The 22,482-nt window shown below is 41.4% G+C and overlaps 1 protein-coding gene across 1 annotated transcript in view; it reads left to right on the top strand.

The window, feature by feature from the left end:
• Window positions 1-22,482, top strand: part of RGL1 (ral guanine nucleotide dissociation stimulator like 1) — a gene marked incomplete at both ends in the record, with an annotated part of 73,143 nt that overhangs the window by 17,205 nt on the left and 33,456 nt on the right. The window contains 2 exons of the mRNA XM_080348753.1: window positions 8,860-9,068; window positions 18,688-18,765. Coding sequence (XP_080204879.1) covers window positions 8,860-9,068; window positions 18,688-18,765 — 287 coding nt within the window. The remainder of the gene's footprint in view (window positions 1-8,859; window positions 9,069-18,687; window positions 18,766-22,482) is intronic.

Raw genomic sequence — 22,482 nt, 5'->3', positions numbered from 1 at the left:
CACCTACAGTTTTATTTTCCACCTATTCATAATATTTAAATCATTCACTCTTTCCTTGTTGTTTATACCGAGCTCAGTAGCAGTTTACACAGATTTCCTGAGTCAGTCTAATTTTAATTTCTGTGTACTGTTTGAGCAAGCTTTACAGTGTGAAATGAAAGCCAGCAATACAATCAGGATGAATAAAACCATTTTGGGTTATGTAATGTGCATTCATACTACTGTTATGCAACAGAATTATTACTTGTGGCGTCCTTAAATCCATTTTGAGTTCAGCTATGTTGCCTGCTGTCTCACACAGGATATTCTTTGTTTCTATTGACTGAGCAGAAAGTGATGATGAGCCCCACAATTAAATTAAATTACATTCCTGGAAGGGGAAAAATAGTGTGACATCTCACAGGAAAATCATCATAGTTTTTGGCTACCAACAAAGTAGGTACTGCTGAAAAACAGTCTTTACATTTCTGAATGGTCAAAACCCAATTTTGTCATGTTGACCTATATTTTTCATAAAATGATGTGACCCTTGCCACATTAAATCTGTCAGACTGTGTTAGTGGTAATATCACTCATCCCTTCTCTTTGCTATACTTGAGTGTTGATTAAAAAGTGACAGCGTATTTTGTTTTAGCATTTTTCATGAAAGCAGCATGGCAAATGGCTTCACTGAGCAGTGTTTCACAAACAAATTGTCTATAATAGCTTTCCTCTGGTGTTTCTGAGGCTGGATGCTGATTTGCTGTCATCTCAAAAATATGAGGATAATTGAGAATTTTCAGCTTCTGCGCAGGGGTGATGTTGTTGGGCTGATAGCATAGCAGTGTTAAGTGGCATCAAAATTCAGTTGTACTGGAAATAATCCTGTGATGTCTAGCCCCGTGTCAAAATAATCAAGGGTTATACAACAAAATAGGGAAGTAGGGACATGGGAGAGGCTGCAGTATTAAAATTGTGGTTATGCAGTAATTGCAGCGTAAGCACTGAGATGGATGGGACCAGGAGATGAGGCTTGGGACAGGGTTATATACAAAGATTGACGGACAAAGCTTTCGATTTCAAGGCAGGCTATGGGCTACTTATGGGCTTGGACAATGGCTTGAGCAGCTGTATTTTGTGTGTCTGGGAGGATATTGATGGGGGGAAAGCTCCGATGTTGTAGGCCTTGGAAATCTAGATTAGTGTAAAATAGGATAAAGTATTCTGTGTAGAGGCCACAGTGTTGTCACATGCCCTTGAATCAGGTAGCCTGACTTTTACTAGTTTATACAGCCTGCCTTGTATAAAGTTCTTTAATATTTGCATACAAAAGGAGTCCTGGAAGGACAAAACGTGACTAATATGTGCTTTTAGGTCAGTAATTTAGCCTAAGCTGCCTAATCTATTGAAGTGAGCAAGGTAGGTTATTACTGAGCATGTTCATGTTTGAAATGCACTTAAAGGTGGGACGTTGACATGGCCTTAGCCCTTGATGCCGTGTTTGTGGAGTTTAGTTAGCTCTCCTGGTGGAGATTTACAGACTAATAAGTAAATTCCATTACGTGTGTTCAAGCTGGCTGCTTATAATGCATATTGGTGTGTCATGTTTAACAAAAATACCACCATGATTTTGGACAGCATTCTTTTTTCAAAGTATTTGTACCTCTCTGGGTTTGCTTGCTGTGCCCTTAGTTCTTGGCTTATGACAGCGTTCTGCAATCGCTCGGTACCAGTGCAAAAGCTTAAGGCTGTGTCGAAGGTTTCTTTTGTGGAACGCTCTGATGTCCCAACCCAATATTAACATCTAGACGGACTGGTATTGCGTGACACTGGCAGGTGACTCCTCCAAAGATGGAAAAATGGGTGAGGAGGAACTGGGGAGAAGTTTTCATTTTGGTAAGAGAGACGGTTTGTTTTGAGCTCCCAGCAGACCTCGTGAAGAACTGATCCATGATCTGGCCTTTTGAGCTGAACATATAGACTTATTGCAGTACTTTATTGAGGAGGTCGGTGTAAATCTGCCTGTCCATCGCTGGAGAAACTGAGGCACATGGACATCTCATATTTGGCCACCCAGGAGGCAGATATTACTGTGGCCTGAATTTCCCAAGTGCCAAGACTCTTTGAGGACGTCTCAGGAGGGACAACTCTTCTTGCAAGAGTGTCATATGGACAGCAACACTCCCTACCATCTGCAGTTAACAAATATTCTGTTTTGTGCACCTAAAATGTTTTTGAAAAGAATTAAAATCTGTGAGCAGAGAAAATAGTATCAAAGCCAGTAGTTCTGGCTAAACTTAGGGGTGGGCAAACCTATATTTAGCTATGTAATTTGATTTGTCTGATGTTTTATAGATATGGATTATATTAAATTCTGAGGTGTTGAACAGTAGGAGCATCCTGCTTCGTTATGCTGTGTTTTCAGATAATCATGATTGAGGTTCGCGTTCTGCGTGTAAATACGATATTTGTTGTGCAGTGAGCTTAAACCTGTTAAGTAACTCCTCGGATAGAAGCTGCAGTATATATATAATTGTAATGTATAGTCAGGATTAGTGAAAGCTGTTTTAGAGTCAAGTGAAAGGTTTGAGCTGTCTGCCACCTTTTGCACTATTTTTCCTTGCTCAAGGCCCCTTGATTTCTCCTTTATGGTTCCCAGTAAGTAACTGGGCATGGGAACGATAAGCAGGCTTTGGCACCTCCCAGTGTCCAGGGCAGACTGGAAGCAGTGAGAGTGTGGGGAGGGAGGAAGAGCAGTTAAGAGAAGGGTTGTTAATAGGAACAGTAATTACTATTTACTGTTTCTAGGGCACAGGGGAACTGCCCCAACTGCCTCTTTCCGTCTCTTAGGGACCCTCTACAATCCATACCTGTAAAAGCTTTTATTAGTGTTGACAGTTAATCACTGACTGTTTTATGGAAGTCTGAAGACTTTGTAGAGTTCTTCCTTTGTGGAGACACTATGTAACGCTTCCTTCATCTCCAGAAGTCAACATATTTTACCAAATGGGCTGATTTTACTGCCAAAATGGGTAATAAAACCTATTTCCTTGCCTTCATTCTGGTGCTGTACTCAGCTGTTTTTATTTACTGCTCAGTTTGGTGCTTGCACATTTTGATGTTGCTGCACACTGAATTGCTAAATTTTGCAGAGGTAATTCTCCTCTATTATAGAAGGGTTTGGGAAAGTTATTTAATATGGGGCACATTTGTCTGCTGGGTTAGAATAGTGCATCTAGTAAATGTCATTTGATGGCAGCTGTTCCTCTAACAATATAAGGTGCACATGACTAAGAGTCTTACCTGACTTACTGGTTTCTTTTCCTTGCTTTTATATTTTAAATTAGGAACTTGCTAAGCTTCAACATCTGATCAAAACCACCACAAGGAATATTTGTATGTACTGACTTATTATGAAAATAATATGTCCCTGGCACACTTATGAGAAAACAAAGGTTGTGGTGAATGGCGGAACTGTGAAACACGTCCAGAAAATGAAAAGGGTTTTAAGTAATCTGATGTTTCAGGTTCAGTTAACTCAATGAAGGCAACAAGTCAGACAAGAAGAGGGTGTGAGGGCTTGTTTTGATTTTGTTAGAAGTCTTTCTAGCAAGACAGATGAGAGTCAGGATGAAGCAATGAGAGTGTAAGTGCATATAACATACAAGATAGAGATGGAGATTTGGGGCTGAGCTGTTGACTCAATTTTTGGTCTCTAAAAAAGTTTGTATGCTGCATAGCGAACCTCTCAGGGGACTTGACTCTTGCAGAATAATATCACTACATCGCTTTGCACAGATGCTTCTAAGAAATGGGCTGAATTCAGAGGAGGAATTTCTGTGTTCCCATAGCTAAATAAGTTCCATCATTTGTAAGAGCTGGACAATACCATTTCAATGTAGACGCCTTTGAAGATTCAGTTTCTTAATGCACTTGCTTAAACTCCTTTAGATGCACACATGGAGAGGTGCTGTGTAAATTAGGCTTTACTTTTGTTTTGATTCATTTGGAGCTGTTCCCACATAGTTCAGTGATATCCAAATGAGGCTAAATTTGCATAACTTGAGAAGGTGTGAGAATGCACAGCTCAGTGCCATGGTATGCGTGTTGTTTCTTATTTTCCCCAGAGAGGCTTTAAGTAGCTGCAAGGTGCCACAGTGAAAGGGTTCTAACTGAGCAACGACATTTGTGTAAGAGGCTTTTTTTTTCTGTACCTCTAAATCTGACCCACAGCTTTTGTTACTGTTTGTCAGCTCTTCAGACAGATACCAGCCAGGCTGTGAGCCCTAAGGATACGAGAAAATGAGAATGCCTTTTGTATAATGATCATGGAATTAATTGGTGCTGGAAACTCTGGGTTGCTGCCAAGAAAGGTTATTTATGTGGCAAGAATGGAAAGGAAAAGGGTGGAGCTTTGGAAATCCAGGAATACCCCTAGTTATCAGATCCTAGGAAAGAGCTCAAAGTTATTTTTGCTTCTGAGTTTGTTGCCGTCAATATGCGGAATTCTGATTTTTTAACAGCATCCAAAACGAGGAAATGGGAGATAGTGAAGTGCAGAGAGCTCTACGGAGAGCTCCATCATAATTTGATTTCCAAGTGCACCGTGGGGTAAAAGCAGCCGCTGCTGCAAAGGCAAATACCTGCACTTCCCGGGGTCTGAGGCTGCACCAGCTCCTGCTTCTGGCCACCCAAACCCTGCATGCCAAGCCACTGTTTCCTAGAGTGGAAATTCTGCTTCCAATTCAGAGTCTTATCTCACGCGAGCTGTTTTCCAGGCTGAGAGTCCTGCAGATTGGAGAAGGAGGACAGAGAGTGCGGGATGCGAGGCTCTTAAATCCTGCCAGCCCTGCAGAACTGATGGCAGGAGGGAGTGTGGACGGGGTCCTGCCCTACCAGCACTTGAAATACTTGTGACTTTGTTTGATAAGCCCAGACTGGTGACTTGTTTTTCTAACATACGCTATGATGTGGTGGTGTTAGTGCAGAATTACCACTTTTCATAGTCTGTTTTGGTTGTTTTTAATGATCGTGGGGTGTGGATGGGGCGAGTCAGCACAATGTGCGCAAGTTTGAGTCAGTTCAGCGTGATTGTCAGCTGCCGTGGGGTTTCTCTCTCCATATACCTACGGGACGATCTTCCTTACTTTTGAGTGGAGCAGGCTCAATTATAAAGCTCATTGTGATCTTTGTTGGAAGGAAACGCTACATGAAATAAATTGTTAATGTCTTTGCAGCTGGTCTTTACAAAAATACTCGACTAAAGTGGAGTCTTACATAGCATCTTGAAGACATATTATAACTTCTATGTGTTTTTGCCATGGAATCTGATTGTTCTTCAAAGAAATTTTTATCTGTCTTGCTGCTTTCTTTAGGTGATGTATGACTGCATGTTAAATGAAAGATACCTTAAGTTTTTCTTCTCTCAGAGTGATGTCATGGATGCTTTTGAAGCTTAATTGTTCCATTATGTGATTTTCCCCCCTCAAGGTTGAGTGTAGTTCTTAAAGGCTTATGCTGGAGAGCCTATGTGTAAGGAAGCAATATTGAAAAAATAAGGGCAGAATCACAAAAAGCATCTTATTCCAACTTTCAGAAGGGTAAAGCTGATTCACATTTAAACAAACAGTGAAATGAAGCTGTCATTCTTGATTAGCGTGCCTTCATTTTAGTTAACTGACAAGTTAATGCAATTTAGGCAGTTTTATTCCAGCACAGGGTGTCTGTCCAGTAAGTTAATAAAAACAGGTAGAGTGGAAAGCTCCCCATCTGGAAAAGCTGTAAGTTTCAAGGAAAGTCAAAAGCATTTTAAAAGATCAGTCAAAATCAGGCAAAATGGAATTTAAGAGACTCTAGTTGGTTAGGAGTTTTTGAAAATTATTTTGCAGCATTTCTAAACAGAACAAATCTTTAGTAAAGGGATAATGTTTTAAATGACTAAGCCTGAAGAATATTTACCTGCTTTACTTATTGTTCATCCCAGTTGTTTCAGTATTTTTCCAGTCTGCCTCATGAAAAACAATTACATTGATTTCGTTCCATGATTCTCACTTGCAGAATCTCAGAAGATAATATTTGCATTGGAAAAAAAACGCAGAGCAGTGGTTTTTTGGGTAAAAGCAATTATTTCTAGTGATACTTCTGAAGTAACAACTACAACTATTTGGATAGCAGCCTATTTTTGTACTGTTGTGAATTTGGACTATTCTTTTTGCCTTGAGTCTTGACTCCCTCTTGCTGGCATGTATCATTAACTTGGAGATGGTGGAGTTTATAATCAATATATAATCCCATTGCAGGTTAACAGACGTTGTTTGTACCTTTGGCCCACGTGGCTGTGGGATCAGATCTGTATTTTGGCTGTTAAACTGAGGGCAGTACGTGGCAACTTGGGGCCATGTGGAGGTTTTGCTTTATTTTCCTGCCATTGGTAGGCAAAACAGCCAGAGATCTTGACGAGAAGGACTGATAGGAAATAGAGATTGTGATATCGGTGGTTCGGGAGCCAGCGTGTGCAACGCAAGGGCAGGACGGGAATTGTAACTGGCTCAGAACCAAACCACAGCTCCCTCAGCATCTGCAGCTGGGTTTGGGGTCGGTTTGTGGCTGAAGGAACTTATCCTGAATACTTTTTAGTCTGCGTAGAGCTCTCCTGTTTCGCTGTCAATGTGGGTAAGGTTTTGCGCTGTATAGCTGTAAGACGATCACCTTAAAAGAGAGTGGGCCCCTCTGAGGGTAAAGCATTGCAGGGGATTGGGAAAGATGTTAGAATGACACTGGATCAGTACTTGCACAGCCTGAAAAAATAAGGGCTTGCAAGAATATACCTTTGTTCAATCTTCCCACATTTGCTTTTGAAAGATGCTGTCTATCTGGTAGGAAGCTATTTGGTCATCAGTTACACTTGCAGATTATCAAGGCTATAATCTGTTGCCTGAAAAATCAAAGTGGGACTGTTTAAAAAAAGCATAAAATAGACTATATAATGCCATATCCGTTTCTTTATTTTTAGCATTGCAGAGGACCAAGAAAACCTTACTGAAAGCCTGAGATGTTGGGGTCTGGCCTCTCTGTTACACTGCTGGACACAGTGTTGAAGGAGGCGGAGGGAAGGAGCTGGGAGAGCCTTTTTTTGTTGTTTTGATGCACAAACCACTGCAAAACTTCTGCTGGCTTTAATTGATACCCGGTAACAGTGACCGCTGTGTGCCTGTCAAAACTTGCAAAGAGCTTTAGGCACCTCTTTTAATAGCAGTAGATACAGTATTCCTCTGAGCAGACAACACAAAAGCAAACATGAAATCTCTTTAGCCTTTGGGCAGACTGGTTGTGTCAGTGAAGGGACAGCCTCTTGATTAAATCCAGACTGAGCAGTTTCCTGCTCACAGGCAACTCAGCCCACAGTGTCTTACTCAGAAAGTCTGTTATTGAGCTTGTCTGCCAAGTCCTTTTTCCTTTTAAACTTGCAAGCAGAATTGCTAAGATAAAACAAACAATCCTTAAAAGTATCCTACAATGATTTCTAGCAGTTTAATGCTTTGCTGACAAACTCTGTTTTAGATTTTCAGGGTTTGGGGTTATTTTTTGTTTTGTGTCCTCCACAAAGCTAACGTTCTCTAAACATGATGTCTTGGGGAAGTTGCAGCACGGAAAATTTTGCTCATGTATCAATCCTGGAAGCAGGTTCACGATCACATCAGAGAATGAATGGTTTTCAAACACAGAGTAGAATATGGCCCTAACTCAATATATTGTGAGTGGGGCAATCTGCTGGATAGAAAATGAACAGTTACATACAGTGGTGCAGACTTTCTTCCCTGTTTGGCAGCAGTTGTGTGGTGTAACTAGTCATTTTCAAAAGTACATTTTAATTGTGAGATGAAAAGTCAGCAAGAAAAATTTAGTTTGTTTGTTTTTCTGAGCAAGTTTTGCCTAGGAAGGAAAATATAGCAGTGGTAGTGACATATCCTTTTAGTGTTTCTGTAATGTTGAGGTCATATATAATTCTGTATACATGTGTAAGTCAGGTATATAACAAATTACCTTTAAAACAGCCACAAGGTCTGTGGAGTGAAATTTTGCAAGTTACTCTGGTGCAATCCCATCTGTTGCCTGTGGGTTGCGTTGGGGTAACAGGGGGTTTGGTGCAGTAGTTAGTTCTGTGCATCACCTCTCTATTTATAAAAGACATTAACGGGTTCATGGCACGAGACCAGCTTACCCCATCTGTAACTCCACAGTCTGTTTAAAGAGATGGAAATTGTCTTACAGCTTGTTTGCCCTGTACAACACCACCCCCAAACCATCCATTTGCTGGAAATATTGTGCCAAATGGAAATGTTACAACGACACATTTGCAAGATGCTTTTGACACCCCTCTTACAAAAGTATCATTAAATGTTTCACATCTGAATGTATTCATGACCTGAGGTTCTGGGGGGCAACCCTAAGGTGATATTTTTAGCAAAGGAATCGCAAGTGCTGATGCTAAAGCTGTGATCAGTGTTTGTGTTCATTCAGAAGTTAAGTGAGGTGCTGAATTACCTCTATTGTTCCCTCTAGTAATGTTATTCTTTGTATAATAATGGATTTTCTTTTAGATAATAACATATGGTGGTATCACAAGATAACTTGATAGCAATTGGACTATATAATATTTTGTGGAGAATGTCAGAGCAATTTCTTAAAGATAAACTCATTAAAAGCCTCCATTGTTTGATACAGCATTTGGAGAGCCAAAATTGACAAAATTGTTTACTAACTAGAGATGGACTATTCCTGTGAAAAGATGGAGTTGAATCTGTGGTTCATTGCGCAAGCTGTGTCAGGGCTCTGGCTTCTCTCTGACTTTTGTGCTTTGTTTTTGTTTCCACTTTGTAGGCTGAAGGGGACCAGTTACCTCCAGAACACACTGTCAGCCAGTACGAGACGTGCAAGATCAGGACCATAAAAGCTGGAACTTTGGAGAAACTTGTGGAGAACCTTCTGACGGCTTTTGGGGATAATGATTTTACGTACATCAGCATCTTCCTCTCCACATACAGAGCTTTTGCTTCCACCAGCACAGTCTTGGAACTCCTCCTGGACAGGTAAGAGCTGGGACAGAGTGGAAACTGAACCATCATTTATTACACATGACAAGGGGATGTTGACAAGAATTTCTTCCACTACTTTTAGTGGACATGGAGTTAATAACCTGATGGACGGAGGTCAAGAATTCTGCAAAATTCAGGATTTCAGCATAAACACACAATGTGTAAATGCACGCCGCCCACATCCCAACTCTTATTAGAGCTTAAGCATCAGGTGGGGAAAGTATGCGAGGTCTGACTGCTAAGGAACCAAAGTGGGACCGACACAAGAAAATCAAAACAGCTTCTCCCCTAAAACACCCAGAATGTGTGGGCTGCAGAATCATTCCTGTTATGGAATAGATTCCTACTTTTGGCTGGATACTGCTATTTTCAGACCTAACTCTCCATTTTGGAGGCTGCTGATTTGAAACGGGGATTGTACCAACATAAGAAAGAATTCACCATCCCCTTCCGGTACTTCACAGGAACATGCAGTCATAAATTTTTGCAGATAGCACAACAACCACTTAATGTTATAAGAATAGCTTTTATGGTAAGACTGTTAAGTCATGTCTGTTGTATCTGTATAAATGCTTAGAACCCACAACGTTAGTTTTCTCACCCTAAATCCTGACTGAGACATGGCTGGGTCAGAGGTGATCTTATTCTGGGAGCATCGTATTTATTGCATTTTCAAAATCAAGTGATGGAGACACGAACAGTTATTCTGGCACACAGTCATCAGAACAGACAAGTAGCATAAGAACTTGTAGGTGAATGGGTGATTCTCTACCCCCAAGTTTTGGATTCTGTGTTTTGGACATGTGTATCTTGGAAGAATAAAAAAGGAAAGGGCACCACATCTGCGTGGGTTCTAGTAGCTTTGAAGAAGGGCTGACTTGCCAAGTGACAGCGTGTCATGAGAATCTCTTGCTTCTATAAGCATGTGAATTGCCAAAGAGCCATAAATTTATAGAAGAAACTAATAGTTCTACGCATAGACGTCATTTCAGCCAGTAATACTTCATGTATGATTTATTTTACTTACTTTATTATAAAGATACATTTTTAACAGAAAAGCCTTTGCAAGGATGCTTTGCCTGAAGTGGCTGTTTGAAATACCATTCCCCTACCAGCACAGGTTTTGTTGCTCTGTGTTGGTGGGTTGCCAGGCTGCTCTTTTGGGGTTCTTGTGTATTAATTGAAGTGTGTCTGGGGAAATTTTCTTTCTGTAATCAGTGAGAACTTGCGAGTAGATCGCACAATGCGAATCAGCCAGTCGAAGATGGCTCTAAACTTGACGATACACAGCTTGCTTTTTGATTAAAGGCTCTTAAGTTGTCTTAGGACAACATATTTTGTCTTAAAGTACATTCATATATTTAAATGCCCAGAAGGCATCTTTATGTGCGTTCTCCACCCAGTTCAATGTAGATTTTTAGTAGTTTCCATTCTGATTTCTCTCTTACTGAGGTACTTCAGTAATGCAAATAAATCTCCCACCTGAGACTGTGACCTCATTTTACGAATCACTGTACGAACATGCCTAGAATTGTTGGCAGCAGCCTCCACCCTGAAGACCCTCTACTGTCAAGAGATGATAAAGAAAACCAATGAGAGGAACAGGCTGCGATGCAGATACTTGCGAGGAGTGTATTGAGGCAAAGAGAGAGTAAGAGTTTAACTCATAGTGACAATTTTGGAGTTCAACGTGGGTTTTCACATGGCCGTAGTTCTACACATCCATATGTGGTTGGTTTTTGCTGTCCTCAGGAGACAGAAGACTGTTATGCAAAGACAATATATTGCACTGATTTAATTTGTGTAGTTATAAAAGACCCTGTGTATCTGACAAGCAAGTTTAGAATCTCCTACCAAATCTTTGAAGCTGAGTGCTCACCGAAGTGATGCTGTTGGAGGAAGGTTCTTGGCGCTGGGAGGCTGCCTTGGGCCTTGGGTACTGGGCTGGCTCTGGTCGCTGCAAAGCCCTGGGGCAGGACTAGGAAAGGGCTATTGGAGCTGTTGGGCTATTCTATGGTTTTTTGCTGTTTTGTGGTTCTGCAGGATGAGCTGGGACATGGGAAAGCACTTTCAGCTGCGGTGTCCCTGCTACTGCTTCTTCCCCTTTGCTACTTCACAGGGGACATCGCTCTCCAGAACTGTCAATTCAGCCCTTCAATGACTCCTACAGTAATTATATCTCTCTGTGTAACTGAGGACTGAAGCATTTGAAATTTGGGGTTGAAGCCAAACGGGTCATCCATTGAAGCAACAATCTGTCTTGCAGTCAGTTTTTGGGTTTGATTTGTTTGTGGTGTTTCAGCCACTAAAATGTTCAAAGTCTGTTACGCTGCACTGTTATAAGGATGATGAAAAAGTCTTTTGGGAATCTTGCTTTTGCACTGAAGTTTGTAGAGTCCTTTAGATAAGCAATCCTGTTTTCTTCCCATATTTTCCCCTAGCGAAAAGAATCATAGCAACCTAGAAATAGAAACGTACAAAATTAGTGGAACATTGAAGTTATAAAATCAGATGCTTGAAGATCAGAAATCTGAGAGGGGGAAGAACCCAACATCTTTATGAAGTTCATGATTGTGGGTTTTAGTTGCTACTTCTGCATTGTCTTCTTTAATGTACTGTAATAATGACAGGATTTTAAAAACAGCCTGAAGAAGGTAATTACTCATTCTCTGAGAATCATTGGTCTTGAGACACCTGAACTCCTTGGGTTCCTGCAAAAATGCCAACTCCATGCACTAAAGGTTTCTGTCAATTGTATAGCTGGTGCAATTTAGCACAGTTAAATCTGCAATTAAGTTCTTAGTATTTTCATATCTGGGAATTACATCTGTACTATTACAGTTGGATTGCAACACAAAGGGGCAAGTCTGACTTGCGAGTTTCCTCAGCAGTGTACCAGAGGAGACAAAACTGCCCTGGATTGGAAAAGAAATGGAGCAGCCAGGAGTAACTCAGCATTTAAATCTGTGATTAGCCAGGTAATAATGGATTTCATTCACAGCTGCTGCTTTTCCTAAGAACGTTTATTTTTCAAAATGAAAGGCAAGTGCCCAGGCTGAGGGGTTTGCTACCATCTATGAACCAGGAGCTGAGCGTTACCTGGAACTTCTCCTGTAGGCTTTTCCAAATGTACATGACCCTCAGGAAGTCAGCCCTGTCCTCCTCCTCCGATGCTGCTTTAAAGAGATGAAGAAGTCAGAAGAGGGCAAGAGAGCACAGGGGAAAACTCTCCATAGAACGGAACTTTATTTTTCTAAGCCTAGTTCCAATCTTACTGGCTTGTGTACCTCTCAGAGCAAGTTCTAACGTCTCCTTCAGAGGAAGGGCACGTTGACCTTGTCAACATTATCCCCAGCCTTTGGTAATAAATGGTAGAATCCACAGGAAATCCGAGGAGGTCACTGCTTCCTTCCCCCTCACAAATCTTAGGAGTGTCATGTTCAAGAATCCATGGATGTTTCTCTTGGCTTTTCGAATATCATGGATGATCTAGAATTTTATGGCTCGAGACATAATATAGATGAAATTTAAGCTGTAAAAGTAAGAATGATCTACGTGCGGCTGTGGAATATGGACTTGTGAAGAAAAACAGATGTTATAAGGAAAAATAAAAAAAGAAATGGATAGTAATTGAATTAAGCCAGCGTAGTTTTCATGTCTACGTTAGTGTAGAGTAAGTAGCAAATAGTCTGTGTTTTTGCAACTTTCTTGTTAGTTGTACTTGTTAATAATAACAGTACAGAGACTGAAGTGGGTATCAGTGCATAATCTGTGTTTTATAAGTGCTTATATTTTGTTTTCCAGTGAAGTAAAAAAAAACAATAAAAAGGGCAATCTCCTAAAAAAGCAAGTAAGATTTTGACATTAGTTGTCCATTTTAGTTTCATGTGAAAAGCTTGAGCCCCTTATTCTTGGTGACAGAGCAGGATTGTAGAGTAAGGGGGCACTTGCAAATGGCAGTGCTGAGCTCTTGTCATTTGGTCCAAAGCAGAACAGTGATGTGGCCAGATCAAAAAGCATTTCATCTTTTTATAGGTGAGCAGCTCCTTGACACAGAGTAGGAGGAAAGAGCATCTGCATCTCCCAAATTTGTATCCCAGGATACATATTTTTGTAGGAAAGTACACACTGACAAACTTCCCCCAAAATTTACACGTGTGGAAGCTGGATTCCCCTCAAGTCCAGTGCATTCAGTTGATGTTGGATTTGCTGTGGATACACCCCACACCGAGTGCTGCAGAATTGTCTGATGTATATATTAGACGTACACAAATTCAGATTAAACAAAGAGAGACCTGGGACCCTTGGAAAACTGTCCTGGGAAGATCTGGATGTATTGTACCCTGTGGGGAGACACCTGAGAGTCATTTGATGTGGTCTGCAGAGTATCCTGTGCAAGCATTAATTGAGTTTTGGATATGAAACATTTATTCTGTCCAAAAAAGGTGAGATGCTTTTCCCTGAGTGACAGAGGCAAAAAAAAAGGCAGATCCTTTATTTAAGAGAAACTAAAGCGTTAGGGCAGGAAAAAATGATCTTTTAAAAGGTTTGAATAATTACAAATAACGTGTGCTTTTGTTAAATTAGTTCACACTGTGGTGAGGTTTTGTGACTCCTCTTCATGTGACATCAGAAAGCAGCGGGAATTTCTCGCAAAGCCAAACACGTGTGGCTTTGGTTACGGCACCATTGCAGGGTGCTGGTCCTTGGGGTGGTTTTGACTCCCAAAGCCTGTGATGGTGTTGTCATCACAGCGATCCACAAACCAGCCGGGCAGAGAGGGACGTTTCTCAAGGTGGTTTCTGGCCTGCGATACATCCAGTGCATGAGTGCAGTCACACGAAGTATCCAACAAGGCATACAGAAAGGTTTAAATTGCTAATGTATAATTCAGAATATTTAAAGACCAACATAGTTCTCTGTGTTTTGGTCAAAAGGTAGTTACTGGATTTTTAGTGCTGTGCTGCTTGTTGTAACGGACTTTAAATTGGGCCATTCGATAACTTCTGTCTTTAGTAAAAAAAGAGATTTGCTATTTGCTTTTAACACTTCTTGGAGATAGATTGTGAATAAATCTGCTCTGTGGTGTTTTTTCCTCCCCTCACCCCCCTTCCATACTTTGAATTAATCTTTTGCTTTTTATTAAATTTGAGTCTGGAGCCTTATTTGTTCTTTTGGTGGATTCAGCCTATAAAGGTTTTCTTTTAACACATAGTAGAAGTCAAATCAAACAAAATCTTGAGTATAAGCTGGTATGCTGAGAAGTGAGGGGGATGACTTGTATTTTCAAATCTATTTAAGACTAATTGGACATCCGCATCCCTTTAGTATTCATGGAAGTTTGGCATCTAAAATGCAGCAGACAGCTTTGAAAACCTGCCAAGTCTTTAACACTGTATGTTCTGATATTTCCTCTTTGTTTGGCAGAAGTGGGTAGGGACATTTAAAACATCAATTTTGTTGGCATTTTGATGTGAAAAACACTGGATGGAAGTTCCTAGCGAGAGGAAGAGGAGCCCAACGCCTCCTGCTCTGGCTGTGGGGTCCAGAGTGATGCCACCTGTGGTACCCCAGTGTCACTGAGTCCGCTCACGAGTGTGATGGAAGCCAAAGATGCTCAGCTGTCCAGATGAGAGCAGAAGCCAGGTTCCTCTCTTCCATGTTTTATTTTGTCATGGTAATCATGTTCCTTGCAACCATGCTTAAAAGCAGGGCCACACTGTGCTTGGCACAGTCGCATCTAAAGTAGCAACTGGTCCCCATCTCAAGGAGTTTACAGAGAAGGAAATTGATGCTGTTTGATGGGAGAGCCAGAGCTGGATAGTGACAGCAAGTAACAAGATATTTTTGTGTTTTCAGTTTATTCCTTTTGCTGGAGGATGGCTCAATAGGGGGTAAACAGAGAGGAAAATGAAGGTAGGGAAAGCATTGCAGAAATGGGTTCTTTGGTCTCACGTTTTAGGACAGCAGCTTTCGGTGGCATTTTCTCACTGTTATTGCTGGAGCATCTCTTCTTGTCTCTGTTGTTTTCTGGTATAGCAGGTGGTTTGTCCACTCAGTTAAAGAAGTGACTTTGTTTCCATGATTCTGTGTGTATAATTCAAAACACCTTGTGATTCTTGCTGAGTATCTGTGCTTCCAAGTTGCTTGTTTCAATGCTTACAAGCCTTATTTAGGGCTATGTTTGGGGCTTGTGCAGAGAACCACCTTTCCCTATTATTTCCGAGTAATTCAAAGAGTATTTTCCTCCTTCTTTCCTTCCCTTCTCAACAGAGATGCAGGGGGGCATTTTTCTGTGTTTTAGTATTTAAATATTCAGTACTATCGTCTACGTTCTCATCTCATTTGCTTAGTCAGTCCCTTTAAGTGGAGTCTCTAACTTTCCAAACAGCCAAGCAAGGCTGAAAAGTTCTGTGGGCTACAGGATCCTTTTGTTTCTCATGTCTCTTTTTGTACGCAAAGCGTTCATACAAGGCTGAGGAGTGAATGGCTCTTTGTCCAGGAGCTGGTGAGAACAGAGCACTGAAGTCTGCAGAAATGCTGTTCTTTACATCAGATGTAGCATTAACTCCTCCTAACCCGTAGTTAATGACTTGTTGTTCATGCAGAGCTCTTGTGTTGGGAGATAGGCAGAGGTTGACATCTGGCAGCATAATGAAGCGTTACATTTAATACTTCTCCAGTTTTGTACAGAAAATTCGCTACTCTTTATTACTGTAATTTATATTGTAAAAGTCAGCACGTATCTCTCTAGTGGGATTTAAATGCAAATGCCTAATGTTCTGCAAATACATATTTTATATTTCACACAATACTAGGACAATGACAGTGAGTCATCTCAGTACATTCTGCTCTAAGAATTAACAGCAGGTTTTGAAAAATGGATATCAAAATGTAATTGCTATTCAAAACACAAAGCTTTCTTTGCATATTTCTCCCAACAGAGGGAAAATGTCTTTTGTCTGTAGGCTAAGATGTATTTTAGTCACCTTACCTAGTAGATGGCAGTGGAAAGTGAAATCCTTTCCCTTGAGCAACTGTCACATGTGTAATGTACTTTATATCACATATATGTCTTGATTCTGTCCTGGATGATCTCCACTGAGAAGGCGTTTGCATAGTTCTCTAAATAGCCCCCTCACGCTCTTTTTGTATCTTCTTGGTAAGATGATGTGTTACAGTATTTGGAAATGCAGGACAATCTACAGGTCTGCAAGTCCAAATATTGCAATGAATACCATTAAATCTAATAAAAATAGGTTAAACTTTACATGTCAGCTTAGTGAAGTGTTGGCAGTGTTGTTCTTAAAGCTCCTCTGGTGTATTCCATCCCTTCAGTAAAGTAGTGGAAGTTTCTCAGTTAGTTAATTGCATCATTTGGAACTGCAAACATTGTAATGAGCATTTAGAGTATGACTGAGAGCTGGGAGAGGCCGGTAGGATTCAAGTGGCAAGTTTGGGCGTCGCTGAAAGTCGGAAAGAAGATATCTGTTCAGTTTTATAGCTTCAGTAGCGCTGATTCACACGGGCAGGGTGTGAAATGCTTGGGAGGCTTTAAGAGAAAGCACAGCGGCCACTGATGCACCAAAACCTGTCAGAACAAGATGGAGACTCTTTCTGGTACCAAGCGATGGTTCTGCTGAGGGTGCTCCTGTTGGGATTTCTTGGGAGCCCCAAGGCATCTGGGTGTTATTCAGCGTGTTGAGAAGGCGACTCTTACCCCACTGTCAGTTTAGCTAAGTGTATTTTTCTTTAGAAGTTTGGATTAGCTGTGTAAAATCCCAATGGCAAAATGGGTTATCCTGTGTGTACATCAGTCTCTAAGGACTCTTTCCATTTTAAGAAGCCCTTAAAAGCTCCTGTCATACTTCTGCTGTCTTATAGAGCCAGCAGGATTGTTTCAGGATGACTGAGAAGAATTTGGGTCCTTTAAAACACAAGTTTGCAAGTCCTTACGCATGTGTTACACCTTTTTTTTTTTTAAACCTGAATAGATAAAATCCTGTGATTTCTGAAGCCTTCACCACTGATGTGGGAACTTAGAATGACAGACTTAGAATGCATGAGAAGTTGGAATGAGAGCCAGCGTATGGGTCAGACTAAGCTCCTGGGGTCAATGAGTCGTGGTTTTGTTCTCAGCCTGTAACAGCAGGAGCAAATAATTTTTGCTGGGTCTGCCTGCGGTGTAGTTGGAGATGGAAGGTGTGGTTTGAAAGGAGCTGTTCCAGCTGCCGCCAGGGCTCTCCGCGCAGGTCTCTCAACGCTCAGTGTCCCCAGCTGGGCTCCCTATGGCTGTGGCTGCACCGCTGCTGTCAGAAGGACCACGGGTTTGCCTGGTTTAGTCTGTGTTTGCTTTGCAGTGCACGGGGATATGTGCAAACCCTTCATCCCTGCCTCAGCTTCCCCAGCCACGGTGGAATTGTCCTGCTTGAAGCCCTTGTCGTAAGATTGTTGAAACTTTAGTTCTTAGTTTAAAGCCTTGGGCGGTGCTGAGGTTGTGAGCTGTGACAGGGCAGAATATCAGTATGAGGGCAGCAGATGGTGCTGCTAAAACCTGTTCTGCTGCTAAAACCTGTTCTTTATAGTCTGGCAGACCTGCTGCTGAGAGGGAGCTTGAATGCAGTGACACTGGTCCACTTTCTGTACAGATCTGGGATTCTGATATGAAGCCTTAGACTGATACTTTAGACGTGCATAAAACTCTCGCCTCTTCTTTTGATCCTTTGAAACATTTTAGATGAACTTGTTCTGATGCATTTAGATGAATTTGGTTCTGATATGAGCCTTCTGGACACAGACCAACAGCCCACTGGATTTGCTCTGTCTGATGCTACTGGGATGTTGTAGCAGAAACACTGGAAGATGCACTTGTTCTCCTAATTATTCAGATTAATTGCAGGTGCTTGACACAATTAGTTGTGTAAACTCAGTTTACCTTATTCTGGACTGTGAGTCATTATCTGTCTTCATTAAAGCTGCCTGTAAGGATCCGTGAGATTCTTTCTGGAGCTGTAGATGGGAAACAATGGGCACTCCCAAGGCACAGGCCTTGCCTGGGTAGGTAAGAGATTCTGCTTTGCTGTTGGAGTTGTGCCCATGGTTTCCTCTTTCCCGGTGGCGATTTCACAGCCCCACAGCCATGCCCACTGGCGACAGCTGTGCCAGTAGTTTTGGCACAAGTGGCATGTGCCACCTGGAAAACTTGGTGTAAAATCTCCCTTGGAGTGGGAAGGAATGGCAAATACTGGAGAAACAGAAGCTGTGTTGCAGAAAGCGGTTGTGTTCCAGCCTCATTGTGTGCTGGAGTGAAAATGGGCAGAAAGGGTCTTGGAGCTGTGAGCAGAGAAACTGTTTGGGTTGATTCCTCCTCTGTGCAGGCTGCTTCCTATGAATTAACAAAAAAAAGCTGGAAGATACTGGCTGTTTCTTTAGGATTTTTTTCCACCTAAATGAAATAATCTTCAAACTCCTTAAGTTTTCCCAGCTGTTAGATTCTGTATTTGCCGTTTGAGCTAGAAACGCTCTTTAATTGTTAATTGTATATGGATTACATTATTTGGGATTTTGTTTTTTTTCAGTAGAGGTTCCTCTAAACACCCTTCTCATTTTTCAGGTATGGAAACCTGGAGACCTCAGGCTGTGAAGAATGTGGAAACCAGAATTCCCCCGAATCCAGCACAGTGCTCAGGACGTAAGTTTGGTTTTGCAGCGCCCAGCGAGCCCCAGTCAGGGTTCGGTGCTGGAGCGGGACGTGGGCACCAGAGCTGTCGTTTCCTTTGACAGTTCACAGCCCTGTTTGCTTCAAGGAGCTTGTGTAACCGTCTCATAACACATCCAATAATACAACCCAGAGATGTTTCCTTCAGGGAAATTGTCTCAGAGTTAAATGTGAGATGAACACATTTTGGCCAGCGTTTTGTTTATTAAGCCAAGGAGTGGTTTTTTTTCCCCTGCCTTATCTACAGTAGTAAATGACTATTGCTGATGACTGATTTTATTGTGTGTTAGGACAGTGTCTGCAGACCAAAGCTGAGGTTGTTCCAGGCAACGTGTGTCTGCGTGTATCTCTTCCATTATTGCCCTGATGATTTACAGTGCTGCTGTTAGAGTGAAGTTTAGATTCTGAAGTCATCCTCATTTGCAAGAAAAATAGCAAAGTTGTTTTGAAATGCAGTTTAAATGCGGTAAAAAATGGTTTGATTATCCTCCTAGCATCATATGGAACTGTGTTTTATCTTTAGACATGGGGTGTAAAATGTGCCTTAGGTCATCAGCATTTGTACTTTGGCATCTGTATGATCTGTGGTTTGCATGCATTGTGGCAGTAAAAAGTAGCTGCTTGTTATATTTGATTAAAGTGGTGATGCTTGATTCTTGTCAGCATTACTGAAGATTGGTTTTGTATGAATTTATCTCCACTTCTAGTGAAAAAAGCCCTTAAATTCTTTTTTGTCAGTGCATTGGTTTCTCCAGTTGTAATTGAAGAAGCAGCCTTTTCTTTTGAGATGGAAGAAAAATGTTGAATTCTTCTGTCATGCAGTACTTTCATTCCTGAGATTCAAACAGATTGTTGGTTGAAATCACACTGTCCTGCAATATTGGGCCTGCCCTTCCCACCACTTACAGGCCAGTGGAAAAGCACAGAGGTGTGTTGGGATGAGGGACTTTGAGTCTGCCTTAAAATGGTTCAAATATCTCCAGCCCAGAAATGTGCCATTAACATACTGGACACCATTCTCCTCTCCATTATCTGTTGGACAGTGGGGTTGCTTTGCCTTCTGTCATCCATGTGGAAACTGTGGGGTTTTTTAACCCCTGGAGATAAATTGATAAAAGCTCCTTGGCTGTGAGTGTTTCAATAGTTGTCTCTGAAGACACAATGAATTGTGCTTGCTTGACTGCAGAAGAAATGCAAAGCTTAATTAATGGCTGTAAACGATACAAGATTCTTTAACGTTTTAGTTAGAAACAAAATGTTGTCGCCTGTTCATTTTTTTTTAGCAGTTTGTAAGGACACCAAGGTCCAAGCTCTGATGATTGGGGCTGTCCCTTTTGCCCCATGAGACTCGACGTGGGAGCTCAATTCTCCAGTTCTATCCTGGTTGGAAATATTTTCCTCCTGTTTTGCTGTTAGAATTCACCAAAGACCAACTGGTGGTTAAAACCTGGTCCCAAGCACCCAGATGACAGTGTTAAGGATTTATACTGGGGATGAGGAAGATAATTTCACCAGTATAAATCAAGTTGGGATTAATCCCTCCAACTGCCTTTTCATGGACCTGAAGGAGCTTGATGATGAGATGGAGAGAAAAGGGGTGAAAATAATCTTGATGTTAGTGTCTCTTTAGGCTTTGGGCAAAATGCGCCGATTTTTTGTTATGCCTGGAGGTGAGCGTGCAAGTGAAATAACGTTTAGTAGGAGCATGTTTGGTTTATTTATTTTTAATGGAATTGTTTTCCTACTGACATACACATAGATTATGACACGTACCCTGCCCAGTTGCTTCCCACAGGCAAGGGACTGACAAATGGATGGAGCTGTGGTCCTGTTTCTGTGACAGCACGACTTCTGATGAATTTATCTGACCAAATTTTCATTAATATAGTTGGCACAGCTGATTTTGTTCCTTCGGCCCTCGTAAGATACCTTTTATATCTGAATTTGATACCTGTTACTCAACTATATTTATTTATAAAAAGCTGAATGATGAAGTTGTCAACGAAGTGATTTGTCAGGTATACGTGTTTTAACAGATCCTGGATAAATGCGAATTCACTTTCCTGCCTTAAAAGTTTCCATTGCTCTCCGTTGCTCTGGCTACTTGTCTCTTAGATATGATTAATGGTGTCTGGAAAAAAGAGGTTGCCTTTGTAGTCCTGTTGTGAAACATGTAGTTCAGGTTTTCTCTCAATGGGGATAATTCCGATAGAATTGATGCAGTTGTACTCTCATTTTTATATGGCTTGAAGAAATAAGAGGAAGGAGGTGTAGAGCCATGTTGTTTCTTGCCATTAACTCCGGATTTCTCAGAGGAAGAACATCTCGTGGGGAGGCCCGTGGTCTGTGGCCAGAGATCATCTGTGTCCATCACACTCCTGTTGGGACAGCTCAGATGCTTTAAAAACCCATTTGGGGCATTAGAAATGAGGATGCAATTTAAAGCATTTCCACTGGTTTGACACACAAGATATTGCCACAGAAGTGAAAAACAACTTCAAGAAAAGAATTTATGGCTCTTTGCATGTCTCATGGAGCTTTAAAAAGAGAGGTTTTTTTGCAGAAATCTTAGGTACGTGTGGGAGGAATATTAGGTTGTATGTTGTGTCCTCTAAGCCGACAGGTTACTCATTTCGATGTTGAAATTCTCTGTGCTTCTCGTACTCGTAGTATTGAGTTGTGACATGATTTGAGGAGGAAAATGCCTGCTGTATGTACATTTTTTATTAGTAGTATTATTCTAGCATTCCATCCAGTGTTTGTATAGCTCATAACCCACTAGGGCTTGGGCGCACTGGTGCACAGCCTTGTTTGAGAGACTTGCGGGAGCGATAAACCTGCCCTTGTGTTTCCAAATCCTGGGTGGGAGCCAGCAGTTGCTTGTCATACTTGTTGCAGTGACATAGAGTTGTTACAGGCCCAAGATCACTGCAGCTATGTTCGGAAACACGCCTTCTGAGAATCACTTCTACCAAGGGGGTTTTCTTCTGGTCACTTAAGCGTCATTCCTGTCACCTTTGGGCTGCTGGAGTGGTCAGAAAAGTTCTATTCTTCCATAAGGATCAGACTAAATAATGTCTAATGCAAAATGTCTTTCAGGCTTTTTATTATTATTTCCATTTTCTTTAAAACTGCACTTAAACAAAGGTACTGTAATTTTTTAACTTTAAAAAAACACAGACAGTTTGGACCTTGGAGTTATGAGTAAGCTCTGAAAGTTTTGTGAGATTTAAAGAACCTGCCATGCATGACTCCAAGCTTTATTTGGAATTCTTTTTAAGTACCATGGCCCATGGTAGCTTTTCATGTTCAGTAGCTTGCTTTCCACAGTTCTCCCTGCTTTCAGGCTGCGATCACAAGTAGGAGAAGAATAAAGTCCAGAAAGGTCAGATATTCCAGTCATGTGTCTGAGTTAGACGGACTTCAGCCTGTGTTTCCAGAAACATGATGCCATGTTGCTCGTAATTGTCTGATAAGGGAGTTGTAAGGAGTAACTAACTTGACCCTCTCTCTGTCTCCTCCTATAAGCAATTCGTTTATTTACATCATCTAAACCAGGTTTCCTGGTGCTGTTTCTCAGTTCTGCATGTTTTTGTGTCGAGTAGTGACAGAGTCGCCTCTTGATCTTCAGTTGTCATCTTCAGAGTTCTCTGTGTTCACGGCATGTGTTTTAGCTCATGATTTCCGTTG

Source organism: Nesoenas mayeri, assembly GCF_963082525.1.
Source record: "Nesoenas mayeri genome assembly, chromosome: 8".
Taxonomy (NCBI): domain Eukaryota; kingdom Metazoa; phylum Chordata; class Aves; order Columbiformes; family Columbidae; genus Nesoenas; species Nesoenas mayeri.
The sequence above is the reverse complement of the archived record's forward strand: the minus strand, read 5'-3'. Positions and strand labels throughout refer to the sequence as shown.